At 37.1% G+C, this 14,999-nt stretch overlaps 1 protein-coding gene across 4 annotated transcripts in view; it reads right to left on the bottom strand.

Moving 5' to 3' along the window:
• Nucleotides 1–3,412: 3,412 nt before the first annotated feature.
• LOC131104921 (inactive dipeptidyl peptidase 10-like) overlaps nucleotides 3,413–14,999 on the bottom strand; it is a 47,241-nt gene continuing 35,654 nt past the window's right edge. The window contains exons 13-27 of one of the 4 annotated variants that reach the window (XM_058052610.1): nucleotides 13,959–14,047; nucleotides 13,837–13,884; nucleotides 13,637–13,755; nucleotides 13,500–13,547; nucleotides 11,999–12,097; nucleotides 11,854–11,923; nucleotides 11,385–11,513; nucleotides 10,439–10,504; nucleotides 9,643–9,697; nucleotides 8,567–8,666; nucleotides 8,375–8,433; nucleotides 4,088–4,160; nucleotides 3,934–4,007; nucleotides 3,738–3,871; nucleotides 3,413–3,642 (exon numbers count right to left, since the gene is read on the bottom strand). In XM_058052610.1, the coding sequence (XP_057908593.1) occupies nucleotides 3,752–3,871; nucleotides 3,934–4,007; nucleotides 4,088–4,160; nucleotides 8,375–8,433; nucleotides 8,567–8,666; nucleotides 9,643–9,697; nucleotides 10,439–10,504; nucleotides 11,385–11,513; nucleotides 11,854–11,923; nucleotides 11,999–12,097; nucleotides 13,500–13,547; nucleotides 13,637–13,755; nucleotides 13,837–13,884; nucleotides 13,959–14,047 (1,149 nt within the window). In that variant the 3' untranslated portion in view covers nucleotides 3,413–3,642; nucleotides 3,738–3,751. Of the gene's footprint in view, nucleotides 3,872–3,933; nucleotides 4,008–4,087; nucleotides 4,161–8,374; nucleotides 8,434–8,566; nucleotides 8,667–9,642; nucleotides 9,698–10,438; nucleotides 10,505–11,384; nucleotides 11,514–11,853; nucleotides 11,924–11,998; nucleotides 12,098–13,499; nucleotides 13,548–13,636; nucleotides 13,756–13,836; nucleotides 13,885–13,958; nucleotides 14,048–14,999 lie in introns of all 4 variants that reach the window. The other 3 variants (XM_058052611.1, XM_058052612.1, XM_058052613.1) reach the window with 3 other exon arrangements.

Here is a 14,999-nt window from a genome sequence, read left to right as displayed (position 1 = left end):
CATTTTCTACCGCTTATCCTCATAAGGGTGCAGGAGCCTATCCCAGCTGTCTTGGGGCTATTTTTAATTATAATTATTTAATTTATTAGAATTAAAAAAAAATTCAACTACAATATAAATACCCACAAAATACTGTAAATAACTGAATGAATAGTAAAGCAATGAAAAATATAAACACACAACAATCAACATCTAACAATTGAAATAACCACATTGCTGCAATACAATAACTAAATAATGTATAAGCTACACAGTATGCAATAAATAACAGTACATTTGTAGTAATATTAATTGGGCTTTCAATTACAATTTGAGCCCGTTTTACAATTTGAGGTCACAGTAAGTAATCAATTATTATTTTATTTTATTTTATAAATTTATACGTTTATACATTTATATATTAATTCATATATAAAATATTAAATATAAAATATTAATATTAAATTTATATATACAATAATAATTAATATATATTTAATTGTATTATTATTTTTTATTATATTATTTTTGTATTATATTTTTTATAGAATTCTACAAATTTGGCTGCACAAATATTTTAATTCATTCACTCATTTATTTTCTACCGCTTATCCTCATAAGGGTGCAGGAGCCTATCCCAGCTGTCTTCGGGCTATTTTTAATTATAATTATTTAATTTATTAGAATTTTAAAAATGATGTTGAGGTTGAATTTGTTCCCAATTCTCAGCACTCCCAGCACCCCTTGCAACTACCATATGGATCTCTAGCAAAGCGGTTGGCATGGCAACCACCCTCCACAGTCACACGTTGTCATTGCACGGACTTGTCAGCATCACTATAATTGTCTAGTGATTTTTTTTTTTTAGCACCTATACATGAAACATGGCCTGAGTTTTTTCCAATAATTTCTACAGTGTTATTTGTATGACGTGTGCTGATTTGTTGATGGCTAACAATGAAAGAATTATGAGATGTTTTCACATCACAGATAATGACACTTCATTTGGTCAGAAAGAAAAGGGTATTTTGAATGGTTAGCGAAAAAGAAAAGTTACTGGCACACGTTATAAAGTATTCCCTTGGCATACGAGTGTCCCAACTAATGAGTGTTTTTTTAAAACAACACATTTTTTGTGTTGTTGCTTCGAACTGCTAGCTAAAATGTAGGCTCGGAGTTGCTAGTTGCTAGCATAGCCGATGACAGGAGTGGTGTGTCCGTTGAAAACGATTCGGTTCTATGAGTCGGCTCTTTGAAAGGAAGATGACGAGTCGGTTTGCGTGGGTCTTTGTTTTACAATACTACATTTTGGAGCTGTTCATTGATGTTTACATAATTAAATTTAATCAACTTTACATTGGTGGTTCGTTTTACACAATACATATACTGTCAATACATTTATTTTAGGAGCCAAAAGAAGCGGCTCTCTACAAAGAGACGAAACTTCCATCGCCAGAGGCTAGTGTCAGTGCCAATGGTTATAATAGCATTAGCTAGCGCGCTAGCTAGCTAGCTCGTCACCGGGAAACATTCTCAACACATCAGTACAATATACGTGTAATTTATCTTATTTATTATGGATTGTACCAAACTATAACAGGAACAACATCAAATTAAAAGCACTACATGAATACAGAACGACCATCCGCTAGCCTGGACTTCGTTTTTCCGAGAGGTCGTGTACCACAAATATGCACATTAGTATTCGATTTGTTCACCAGCTCTTACCTTCATGCATTCCCACATAGTATCAGCATTTGGCATCAAATATGAGGTGAAAGAAAAAGGGTAAAAAATACACCACAGTAGCTGTGCAACATGGGAGAACGTAAAAAGGTGCGTTCAAGTACCGTCAAACAATGGGACGAACCGCCGTTAGCATTAAACGTTAAAAACAGTGGGATTTCTGACTGTATATTATTTTTGAATAAAAGAATGGCCCATGTTTCCAAAAATTATATCCCTTCATATAATATTTAATACTTAATTACCTTGTTGGTCTTCTCTTAAAAAAAAAAAACTTGCTCAGATAACAGCTCTATCTGGTTACCTCTAAAAGCCTTACTTGTACAGTAATCCCTCGCCACTTCCTGTCTCAAATTTTGCAGCTTCATTTTTTCCCCAAATATATCAGTCCAAATATTTTAGCATATTTTTTTGCCTTAATGAAAATTTCTCAATCATAATAATGGCAGTTAAATATAAGGTATTCAGAAGACGCATTTAAAGACATAGATTAAATGTGGCATTCTATACTGGTCACAAGGTTTTTAGTCATGTTACTGTTATGTTGGGTGAGACACACAAGCACCAGAACTGCAACTTATGAAAAGTTGTGAATTAATAACGTATACTTTTTTTGGTGGTTGAATACGGCCTATTACTAGTCAAAAATTGCACGTTTTAAGTAAATTTTAAGTATTTTGAAAAAATGTAAATGAACTTAAATACAAATACAGTATAAGGCATTCAGAATACACATTCAAACACGTGATGATATGTAGTACTTTTTGATATGTAGTATTTTTCGTTTTTTTATATATATATATTCGTCCCTTGCCACATTGTGGTTTGAATTTCACGGCTTCACTCCATCACCCTTTTTCTAAAACTTATGAATTAATAACTTATTTTTTGGTGTTAAAAAAAAACGACTCTCCCAAAACTAACGTGTGTCTACTGTATTGGGGAATACAAATTTAAAGGTCAATATAGGGGTGTTATTTCATGACTAGAGAGCTCTAATAACGTTTAAATGTTAAATTACAATTAAATGTTAAATATTTACACAAAAAGAACACAAAGAACTTAACTAGCTTCACTTCCTGATGACTTTTATTATTATTTTTTTTAATATATATATATATATATAGTCGTCCCTTGCCACATTGCGGTTTGATCCATTACCCTTTTTCTAAAACTTATGAATTAATAACATATAATTTTTGGGTGGTTGAATACGGCCTAATACTGGTAAAAAAAAATTGCATGTTTTAAGTACATTTTAAGTATTTTAGGCCTAATTGAAGTATTTTGAAGGAAAAAAAATGTAAATGAACTTAAATACAAATACAGTATAAGGCATTCAGAAGACACATTCAAAGACGTGATGATATGTAGTACCCCAGACTGGTCACTAGGTGTCAGTAATTTTACATTAGCCACTGCCAAAAGACTTGTAAGTATAAAAAGAACAACAAGAACCCACTAACGTGTGTCTACTGTATTGGGGAATACAAATTTAAAGGTCAATATAGGGGTGTTATTTCATGACTAGAGGGCTCTAATAATGTAAAAAAAAACACATTTAGAAGGTTATAAACAAGTTCGCTATTGTCTAACTATGAAAATATTCCATTTATTAATAATCAAATACAATTTCTCAAAGTGTCACTTATCACAGTCGGACTGTGAAGCAAGTAACCATGAAAAATGAGCGATGAATTAATTTTTTTTAATTGTATTACGTTTTGCTGTCATGTACACAGACAACAAAAGCGCCGACAGCCGAACCCGCCGAGCGCTTCACAACAAAGCCTCAGTGCCAGGCAGAAATGTGTACAAGCGCACCGCTGTGACGGCGTCGAGCCTCCGGCGGCGCATCAGCTCACGTCCGCGCTGACAGAGATGCTTTGGTGTCACAGTCTGCACGCAAGGACGCATCTAAGGACGTCAAGCAATATCAAACAAAAGGAGCGACGTTATAACTTATCTTTCTTGCGCTACATGTTTAAAAAAAAAAAAAAAAAAACACACACACACGCTGATCTCGTCATTCGTCCGCCAGTAACGACGCCGCCATCAGCAGACATCCTCGAAAGTAACCGATCAACGAGTGCATCAGCTGAATCCGGCTGTGCCTGGACAGGAAGTGGCCCTCGTCCGGGTAGATCTGTCCCAAAACGGAACACGTGAGGTTCAGGAACTACTTTCTTTATCGGCCACGTGACGTACCTGCATGGTGTAGTTGGCTCCGACCCTGATCAGGTGCTTGATCAGTTCTGCTGAGTGTTGGAAGTTAATGTTTGCTAGGAGGAAAGAACACAATATTTTGACGCACTGGCAAAAAGAATAGAATGTGTGTGTGTGTGTGTGTGTGTGTGTGTACCATCGGCGGTCCCATGGGCGAGAAACAGAGTTCCTCCCTGAAGGCCTTTCATTTCAGGGAGGACCTTGGACGTCTGTGCAAAAGAAAAACAATTTCAATCCATTAAAACCCAAACAAAATTTATTTAGTAATATTTTCACTTTATTCCCAAATATTACAACTTTTTTCCCCAACCCAATTTTCCAAAAATTGGTTTGTTTGTCATAATATTACAACTTTTAGAATATAACATATTTTTATGCTGCTAAAACAAAATTATTTTCGTAAAATTGCAACTTTTTTTCTGGTTTGAATGCCACGTTTTTCTTGTAATATTTCGACTGTACTCTCTGCTAAAATTAGGACTTTATTCTCATAATATTTTTACTTTATTCTCATAACATTATAATAAAATATTTTATTTATTTTCTTTGTTTCTTGTTTGTCATAATAAACTTGAAGAATTTTAACAAACTTTAACATAAACTTTAAGAATATAACGTATTTTTTGTGCTGCTAAAACAAAATTATTTTCGTAAAATTGCAACTTTTTTTCTGGTTTGAATGCCACGTTTTTCTTGTAATATTTCGACTGTACTCTCTGCTAAAATTAGGACTTTATTCACATAATATTTTTACTTTATTCTCATAACATTATAATAAAATATTTTATTTATTTTCTTTGTTTCTTGTTTGTCATAATAAACTTTTAAGAATTTTAACAAACTTTAACATAAACTTTAAGAATATAACGTATTTTTTGTGCTGCTAAAACAAAATTATTTTCGTAAAATTGCAACTTTTTTTCTGGTTTGAATGCCATGTTTTTCTTGTAATATTTCGACTGTACTCTCTGCTAAAATTAGGACTTTATTCACATTATATTTTTACTTTATTCTCATGACATAACAAAATAAATTTTTTTAAAATTTTGTTTGTTTCTCATAATATTAAACTTTTAGAAAATATTTATTTCTAAAATGGGATCGTTTTTCCTCATGATATGACAACTTTATTTATTTTTTTTAATTTATTTAATTTTAACTTTGTTAAAATTGGGCCATTTTTTTCTTTAATATTTTCCTGAATACTAGAACACAACTTTTTTTTCATAAAATTGCAGCTGTTTTTCCAATTTCCGCTATTTTATTTTAAGTTCAAAATATTAAAATTTTCTGGTGTATTATTATGACTTTATTCTTATAGAAATCTTTACTTTTCCCCAACCTAATTTAAAAAAAATCTTTATTTTGGTTTGTTTGTTTCTCATAATATTAGGACTTTTAGAATATAATATATTTTTTGTGCTGCTAAAACAAAATTCTTTTCGTAAAATTGCAACTTTTTGTAGTTTGAATGCCATGTTTTTCTTGTAATATTTCGACTGTACTCTTGTAAAATATTTAAACTTTCTTCTCCTAAAATTAGGACTTTATTTACATAATATTTTTACTTTATTCTCATGAATATTATTAATGTCACTTTAAATCTTTAGTATTTTGCTAAAATTTTTTAGCGAGCCAATAATAAATAAATCACGGACCGCAAATGGCCACAGGTCTGCACTTTGGACACCCCTGCATTCAAATAATAAAAACGATTAAAAAATACAATAATAATGGCTAACATGAAAGTGGGTTGAGACTTAATGACCACTGGAATACGTGGGTCCCAGGGTGAGACCGTTTAAGAACCCCTGCCCGACAGCGTAAGTGGAACAGTCTTGAAAAGGTCACAGAGACATTTTCAACGCGGCCTGGCCTGACTGGAGATAAAAATGCACCCTGAAATAGCCACATTCGGCCATATTGCATTCACATGCATCATTCAGGAAGGGCCATTGATGGACGCAAAGTCGCCTGTTTCATGACTCCCATTTGTCCTTTCCTCGTGCGCGCGGAACTGATGTCCCGCTGATTATTAACCCATGACACTGTCCCCGGTGGTGTTTGGCTGTCATTGAAGAGCAGCCGCCCGCCCCTCCCGCCGCCACAGAAATAGAGCACCGTGGCCCAATTCAGCGCAACCCACTTACATGAAAACTGACGGCAACCTTCACTTGGAGGTCAGCTGCAGTCTGGAATTTCCTCTTTTGAATTCATCTTCTTTTGTAAAAGGACAAATAAGGGGCTGGACATACGTAAGTATGTATTTTACTCTGGGAAATGAACGCAATCACACAGAATGTGTGCAGATGAACAGTTTTCCAAAGTGTGGCTCAGGGGCCATTTGCGGCCAGCAAATGCGCATGTATGCGTACATAACGCGTCTATTTTAACTGACAAACACCTACCGCGATCATGCTTGGTTTAGCATGTTAACGCTGGCATCAATAACACCCTCCATTTAAAATAGTATTAACATACGGAGACACTTATTATTGTTGTATGCTAATGTTAGCATGCTAATATTAGCGTAGAGGCATTTCTTTGGACAATTATTAACATACGTAGACACTTAGAGCTAGCATGCTAGGTTTTGCATGGTCACGTTAGTGTTGTTAGCGTGCTAAAATTAGCAAAGTAGCATTTTCTGTCATTTTCATTAACTGAGAGACCACTGTCATGATAGGTTTAGCATGTTTAGCATTAGCATCCCTAACATTCACAAAGTAGTATTTTCTGCCATTTTTTAGTGTTAGCATACACATACACTTAGCACTATCATGTTGTTACATGTTAACATGCTAATATTAGTGTTGCATTTTCTGCTATTTTTAAACGTATACAAACACTTAGCTAGACACTGAGCATGAAGGGTGTATTTTACACTTGGAAATGAATGCAACCACTCAGAATGTGGGCAGATGAACAGTTTTCCAAAGTGTGGCTCAGGGGCCATTTGCAGCCAGATTTTCATTAGTGTTAACTGACAAACACCTACCGCGATCATGCTTGGTTTAGCATGTTAACGTTGGCATCAATAACACCCTCAATTTAACATCGTATTAACATACGGAGACACTTATTGCGAGCATGCCTGGTGTTGTATGCTAATGTTAGCATGCTAATATTAGCGTAGAGGCATTTATTCATACAATTATTAACATACATAGACACTTAGAGCTAGCATGCTAGGTTTTGCATGGTCACGTTAGTGTTGTCAGCGTGCTAAAATTAGCAAAGTAGCATTTTCATTAGTGTTAACTTACAGACCACTGTCATGATAGGTTTAGCATGTTTAGCATTAGCATCCCTAACATTCACAAAGTAGTATTTTCTGCCATTTTTTAGTGTTAGCATACACATACACTCAGCACCATCATGTTGTTACATATTAACATGCTAATATTAGTGTCGCATTTTCTGCTATTTTTAAACGTATACAGACACTTAGCTAGACACTGAGCATGAAGGGTGTATTTTACTCTTGGAAATGAACGCAACCACTCAGAATGTGTGCAGATGAACAGTTTTCCAAAGTGTGGCTCAGGGGCCATCTGCGGCCAGCAAATGCGCACGTATGCGTACATAACGCGTCTATTTTAGCTGATTGTATTAGTTAAAACATAGAAACACTTGATGCTGTCATGTTAAATGTCACCTTGTAATGTTCGCATTTATCTGCGATTTTCATTAGTGTTAACTGACAAACACCTACCGCGATCATGCTTGGTTTAGCATGTTAACGTTGGCATCAATAACACCCTCCATTTAACATAGTATTAACATACGGAGACACTTATTGTGAGCATGCCTGGTGTTGTATGCTAATGTTAGCATGCTAATATTAGCGTAGAGGCATTTATTTATACAATTATTAACATACATAGACACTTAGAGCTAGCATGCTAGGTTTTGCATGGTCACGTTAGTGTTGTTAACATGCTAAAATTAGCAAAGTATTAGTGTTATTAAGTCATTAGCATTTTCATTAGTGTTAACTTACAGACCACTGTCATGATAGGTTTAGCATGTTTAGCATTAGCATCCCTAACATTCACAAAGTAGTATTTTCTGCCATTTTTTAGTGTTAGCATACAAATACACTCAGCACTATCATGTTGTTACATGTTAACATGCTAATATTAGTGTCGCATTTTCTGCTATTTTTAAACATATACTAGACACTGAGCATGAAGGGTGTTGCGAATGTGAGCGTGTTAGCATAGAGAGCATGCTTACATTAGCACACTAGCATTTTGTGAAAATGGCTAAAATGCTACTGTGCTAATGTAAGCATGCTTATTTTCACAAGTTGAAACTAATCTAAACACTATGCTATGTATCATTCATACATTAATTTTAAATTTGAGCACATTTTGTACAAAATCAGATTCCAATGGAAAGTCTTTTAGAAGGAGCTCACTTGGTATCGGTTGTCCTCGGTCGATGGCAAGCCCAAGTATCGCTCCGAGAATGCTGAAGCTGGAAGCAACAAAGGAGAAGGTGACATGTAACGATTCATAATGCAAGAGCTCATGTTATTATTCTAAAAATACAATTACAAAAAGAAAAAAAACAACAACAAAAACATTTGAATGAGCTACATTTTGCTCACCATACATGGTCCAGTCCACAACGGGAGCCTGAGCCGCCGCGCATCGGATTGTCTGTTCCGTGGACTTCAGCAGCATGAGCGTCAGGTACCCGCCGTAGTCCTGCGGGAGAAGAATCCCCATTCCTCATCAACATTTCCAATCATAATATTGCATAGAAAATAACAAAACAGAACAGATTAGCATGGGTTAGCATCATCTCACATCCGCCTTCCTTTCATAGCTGCCTCAGGCAATGTCTGTAACATAGAGTTAGAGTTCTATTTGTTCATTTAATACTCCGTTGTAACAGGCATTGCCTGGGACAGCTATGAAAACAGGGCCACAACCCGTTATTGTGACGCAGGCGTGGCACAAGGCAGGTGCTATAAACATTATCAATGTCATCATGATAAATGTTACCTTGCTAATGTTAGCATTGCTAACATGCTAACATTAGCACAGTAGAGCTTTTTTGCGATTTTGTGTTAATTGACGAGCAACTACTGCTATCATGCTTGGTTTAGCATGTTCACGTTAGCATCGCTAACACCGCCTTGCCTGGGACAGCTATGAAAACAGGGCCACAACCCGTTAACGCGACGCAGGCGTGGCGCAAGGCAGGTGCTATAAACGTTATCAATGTGATTATGATAAATGTTACCTTGCTGATGTTAGCGTTGCTAACATGATAACATTAGCATAGTTGAGCTTTTTTGCGATTTTGTGTTAACTGACGAGCAGCTACTGCTATCATGCTTGGTTTAGCATGTTCACGTTAGCATCGCTTAACTGACGAGAAACTACTGCTATCATGCTTGGTTTAGCATGTTCACGTTAGCATCGCTAACACCGCCTTGCCTGGGAAAGCTATGAAAACAAGGTCACAATCCGTTAACGTGACGCAGGCGTGGCACAAGGCAGGTGCTATAAACGTTATCAATGTGATTATGATAAATGCTACCTTGCTGATGTTAGCCTTGCTAACATGCTAACATTAGCATAATAAAGCTTTTTGCGATTTTGTGTTAACTGACAAGCAACTACTGCCATCACGCTTGGTTTATGAAAACAGGGTCAAAAGTAATATTATTTTTACCTCTCCAAAAACCCCAACCCGCGTGGGATCGATGAAGGGCAGTTTCATCAAGTACCTGTAGAGAAAAGTCACATCAGTACATCGTGATGTTATCTTCACAGCATCAGCAGAAAAGGAAATGGAACCAAAAACTTGAGAACAACCGGTTCCCCGGTACATTACTCGATAAAAAAAGATGCCATGTTTGCCGAGTGTAAGGTACATAAAAGATAAGGTAACATGGTTTAAAAAAATTGTTTAAAATGCATAAATATGTTTAGAGCATTTAAGAGTAGTAATAGTTCATGTCATACATATAAAATTATATATAAAAATTAAAAAAGACATGTTTGTTTCTAAAATAAACAAACCTCCATTGTTGGCGTTTGGGTGCAATACCGCAAGGTCCACTAGGGGGTGCTAGCAGTTGGTGGTATAGAGTAGGTGACAAAACGACAGAGGAAGAATAAATCCTGAAGGTGAATATACGTCAAGTTATCTTGGATTATCTTCCTTATTCTGTACCATAGGTTAGTACAAAGTAGAGATAATTTGTACTAACGGCTTTATGTTTGTTACACAATGTGTTGTAGAGCATTTGAACATAAGCGAAATGGCTAATGCTAGCAAGTCTTAACGTACAGTTGATAGCATGAAGCAGGCTAATTGAAATATGTGAAATGGGTCTGGAAAAATGGGTAATTGTTGATGTAATCATCTTATGATATCTGAAGTGGATAGAAACAAGAAGGAAAATGACACACCTCGTAATTTTTCTCAAATGAAACATTAAATAGAATGAAAAATAAGTACATACGCAAGAGCAGCTGTCTGGTCCTCGACGTCCACCTGCCCGATGTTCTTATGGAGCTGCTGCAACATCCTGTGACGTTAATTGGCTGTGATGACTATTCAATTGGCTTAAACTCGTATGTTCTGACCCATAAGAACCCCTTTTAAAATTTGGAAAAGTGTCTTATAAGGCTTTGTGCTTGACTTAATGCCTATATTTGGTCACATTTGACGGTTGGCTAATGGCGAGAAACAACTAAGCGCTTCACGCGCTACAACAGCGAATTCATATCACTACGCCAGGTGGTGCCAAACAGGAAACCGAAAACCAAAATAAGAGCACGGCACAAAAAAAAACTTAAACCTAATCTGCTCATGTTTATCCGATAAGTACTTCTAATCTTATTTCACACCTTATGTTAGATATAATCACAAACCGAGTCTCATAAATGAATTAATTACATGATTTTGGTCAGTCAACTCGGTAGACTTGCCGGTGAACTAGTTACAGCGCGAGGCGACGCGGAAGAATACACTATTTACGGCTCGTCCGTGATGGAATCGCGCTACTATCAGACAGTGGACACCGGTTACGGTCGTAATTAGTCATAAATATCATATTTTCACGTCTTCGCGTGAAAATACACGTCTTCACGTTGCGAAGGATGAAGAGTTTCTTTATTGCAGGCTACTTTCGGCAGGCTCAAGTGTCCTCTTCCGCTAGCAACACACACGGCACGTTCAGGGACGCTCGGACATCACAAAACAGATCGCTGAAACAGTGAAAGTGACATTAATAACCACTGTAGTGATCTTAATGTTGACACGGAAAGGCTGTAAGTGCTTTAACTTTCATGTAATTACTGTATTTAGTGTTCTATTAATGTATTCTAGACGTATGAGTTTCATCGCAACACATGTTAAGGGAAGAGCTGCTACCGATATCGGTAAGGAAGCCGAAATCCACATACCTTTGACCCCTGAACCCTGATCCCCGACCGTCCAGCTTGGCCACCACGACCTGCCCCGAGCCCACCAGCACCCAGTCCCAGTCTAGTTTAAACTCGTCTGTGACCGCCTGGTCGCCGGGAGAGCTTCCACTGTCGGGACAAATCAGTGTCATGCAGATAAAAGGACAACTGCTAAAAATATAACATCATAATGATAATAACTATGGTTAATTAGAGGAATTAGGTATAAAAACTACTCCTGCAGTTCGCCAGATCGCCACGAGCAAACTACAGTAACTAATGATAAGGTTCGATGCTTAAAATAGCGCAATTATTTCTCACATTGTAGCAGATATGTAATAAAAAATATCCACACAGCTGGAACGCAAATCATGAAGGCTCTAAGATCAAACATGCTGTGAGATTCATCGCCTGCAGCGATGAGACCGTGAAGGTGGCGGTGGACATTGAACGCAAGTCCGATCCTCACACGATGAGCAGGAGGCCGTACAGGAAGGACTCGGAGAAGTCAGGAGGAAGGATGAGCTTCAGAGGCAGCTCTGTGAGAAGAGAGCGCAGGCGTGTAAAGTCATCGCATTTATTCGGCACGTGCACGCACGGCGCTGCAGTCCTACCCAAGTTCCCATGATGCACCGTGTGCGTTTGGGTCTCCACGGTCCTTTTGCTCGCCAGCATCGACCACAGAGGGCGGTTGCTCTCCAGGATGAAATAAGCTGAGGGGAAAAAGAGCAACATTAGAAAACTGTTTATGACCTTCTAAATACGTATTAACATTAGTAGAGCCCTCGAAACATGAAATAGCACCCCTAAAGTAACCTTTACGGTCATATTACCCAATATGGTAGACATAATAGGAGAGAAAGCGCTTGTGGCTGCATGGTGTAAGAGCGGTTAGTGTGCAGGCCTCACAGCTAGGAGACCTGAGTTCAATCCCACCCTCGGCCATGTCTGTGTGGAGTTAGCATGTTCTCACTGTGCAAGCGTGGGTTTTCTCCAGGTACTCCGGTTTCCTCCCACATTCCAAAAACATGCTAGGTTAATTAGCGACTCCAAATTGTCCATAGGTATGAATGTGAGTGTGAATGGTTGTTTGTCTATATGTGCCCTGTGATTGGCTGGCCACCAGTCCAGGGTGTACCCCGCCTCTCGCCCCAAAGACAGCTGGAATAGGCTCCAGCACCCCCCGCAACCCTCGTGAGGAAAAGCGGTAGAAAACGAATAATAATAATAATTAACAATAATTAATAATTTTAATAATTTTAATAATTTTAATAATTTTAATAATTTTAATAATTTTAATAATTTTAATAATTTTAATAATAATAGCAGTAATAATAATATTTTTAATAATTGTTATTATTATTATTAATAATAATAATAATTATTGTCCGAAGACAGCTGGGATAGGCTCCAGCACCCCCCGCGACCCTCGTGAGGAAAAACGGTAGAAAACGAATAATAATAATAATTAATAATAATTGATAATAATAATTTCAATAATTTTAATAATAATAGCAGCAATAATAATAATTATTATTATTAATAATAATAATAATTATTGTCCGAAGACAACTGGGATAGGCTCCAGCACCCCCCACGACCCTCGTGAGGAAAAGCGGTAGAAAACGAATAATAATAAATAATAATAATTTTAATAATTTAATTTTTAAAATAATTTTAATAATTTTAATAATTTTAATTTGAATAATAATTAATAATAATAAGCAGTAATAATAATCCTAATAATAATTAGGATTATTATTAATAATCATAATTATTATTGTCTGAAGACAGCTCGGATAGGCTCCAGCACCCGCGACCCTCGTGAGGATAATGAATGAATGAATGAATGTAAAATAATTAGCCATTGGCCTGGCACTCCCAGCCTTTTTTGTCCCCATGGTGGGTTATTTAGCAGCAGCACTTGATAAAACAGCCAGTCATCAACACATAGAGGGCAAACGGACAAGTTATGTTAATAGCAATATTGCAGTGTACCAAAAAACAAAACATTTGGATGACATTCAAAATGAAAAAAAATCCCCTCCAGTATTTTCCCATATTTTCCTGACCATTTGTCTTATTTTGAAATGTAAATAAGAACAGATAACTCACAGTCGTCCTCATCCAGGCTTAGGAGCAGTACAGATGGAACTCCCGGACCTGTGAGTGGCCCCCAGATGAGAAGGAAAACAACATCATTAAGAACATGCGGTCTCGGTGAGAAGAGGTCACCATCAAGGTCATTTCACCCTTGCAGCGCAGGATGGCTCGTGCCGCGTCGGGGCTGACGCTGGCCTCAAAGAACGTGCACCCGTCCCTCAGTTGGCAGGTGAGACATCGCCGTGGAAACAGGCCGACGGTGGACACGCTGACAGAGAGAGAACATGATGGTGGAAGAAAAAGGGGAGCCGCGGGGGCGAGGTGTGCAAATGAGTGCACAAACGGTTACCTGTACAGGTGCCTCGTTTGTGCCGACACTTCTGTGCTCAGGAAGTATCTGCGTGGAGGGAAGGCGCTCGATGTGGCGTCAACCACTCAAAAGTAAATCAAAGATGCGGGGATCAAACATACATGACCTGCTTGTTTTCGTCGTAGGACACCATGTGGGTCACCTCCCAGGCCCCAGATGTTATGTGGCGGATGTCATCCCGGTTGTCCTGCTAATCACAAAGTGTAAGCACCTTAGTCATTAGCTCCTCATTAGTTTTTCATCAGTTCCTCAGTAACTACTCTAAATTCAGGTGCCTTAGTTCTTCAGTAACTACTTCACTCATTAGTTCTTCCTTGGTTCCTAAATAACTACTCTAAATTTATGCACATTAGTCATTAGCTCCTCATTAGTTTCTCATCACTTCCTCAGTAACTACTCAAAATGAATGTGCCTTAGTTCCTCAGTAACTACTCTACTCATTTGTTCTTCATTGGTTCTTCAATAACTACTCTAAATGTAAGCACCTTAGTGATTAGCTCCTCATTAGTTTGTCATCAGTTCCTCAGTAACTACTCAAAAATCATGTGCCTTAGTTCTTCAGTAACTACTCCACTCATTCATTCTTCATTGGTTCCTCAATAACTACTTTAAATATAAGCACCTTAGTCATTAGATCCTCAGTTTTTCATTAGTTCCTCAATAACTACTCTAAATATAAGCACCTTGGTCATTAGCTCCTCATTAGTTTTTTTATCAGTTCCTCAGTAACTACTCAAAATGTATGCAACTAAATGTGCATAATGATGTCCGCATTAGTTTTTCATCACTTCCTCAGTAATTACTCAAAATGGATGTGCCTTAGATCCTCAGTAACTACTCCACTCATTCGTTCTTCATTGGTTCTTCAATAACTACTCTAAATATAAGCACCTTAGTCATTAGCTCCTCATTAGTTTTTCATCAGTTTCTCATTAACTACTCCACTCATTAGTTCTTCATTGGTTCCTCAATAACTACTTTAAATATAAGCACCTTGGTCATTAGGTCATCATTAGTTTTTCATTAGTTCCTCAGTAACTACTCTAAATTCATGCACCTTAGTCATTAGCTCCTCAGTTTTTTATTAGTTCCTCAGTAACTACTCTAAATGTATGCACCTTTGTCATTAGCTCCTCAGTTTT

This window comes from Doryrhamphus excisus, chromosome 16 (assembly GCF_030265055.1).
Source record: "Doryrhamphus excisus isolate RoL2022-K1 chromosome 16, RoL_Dexc_1.0, whole genome shotgun sequence".
In the NCBI taxonomy this organism is placed as follows: Eukaryota; Metazoa; Chordata; class Actinopteri; order Syngnathiformes; family Syngnathidae; genus Doryrhamphus; species Doryrhamphus excisus.
The sequence above is the reverse complement of the archived record's forward strand: the minus strand, read 5'-3'. Positions and strand labels throughout refer to the sequence as shown.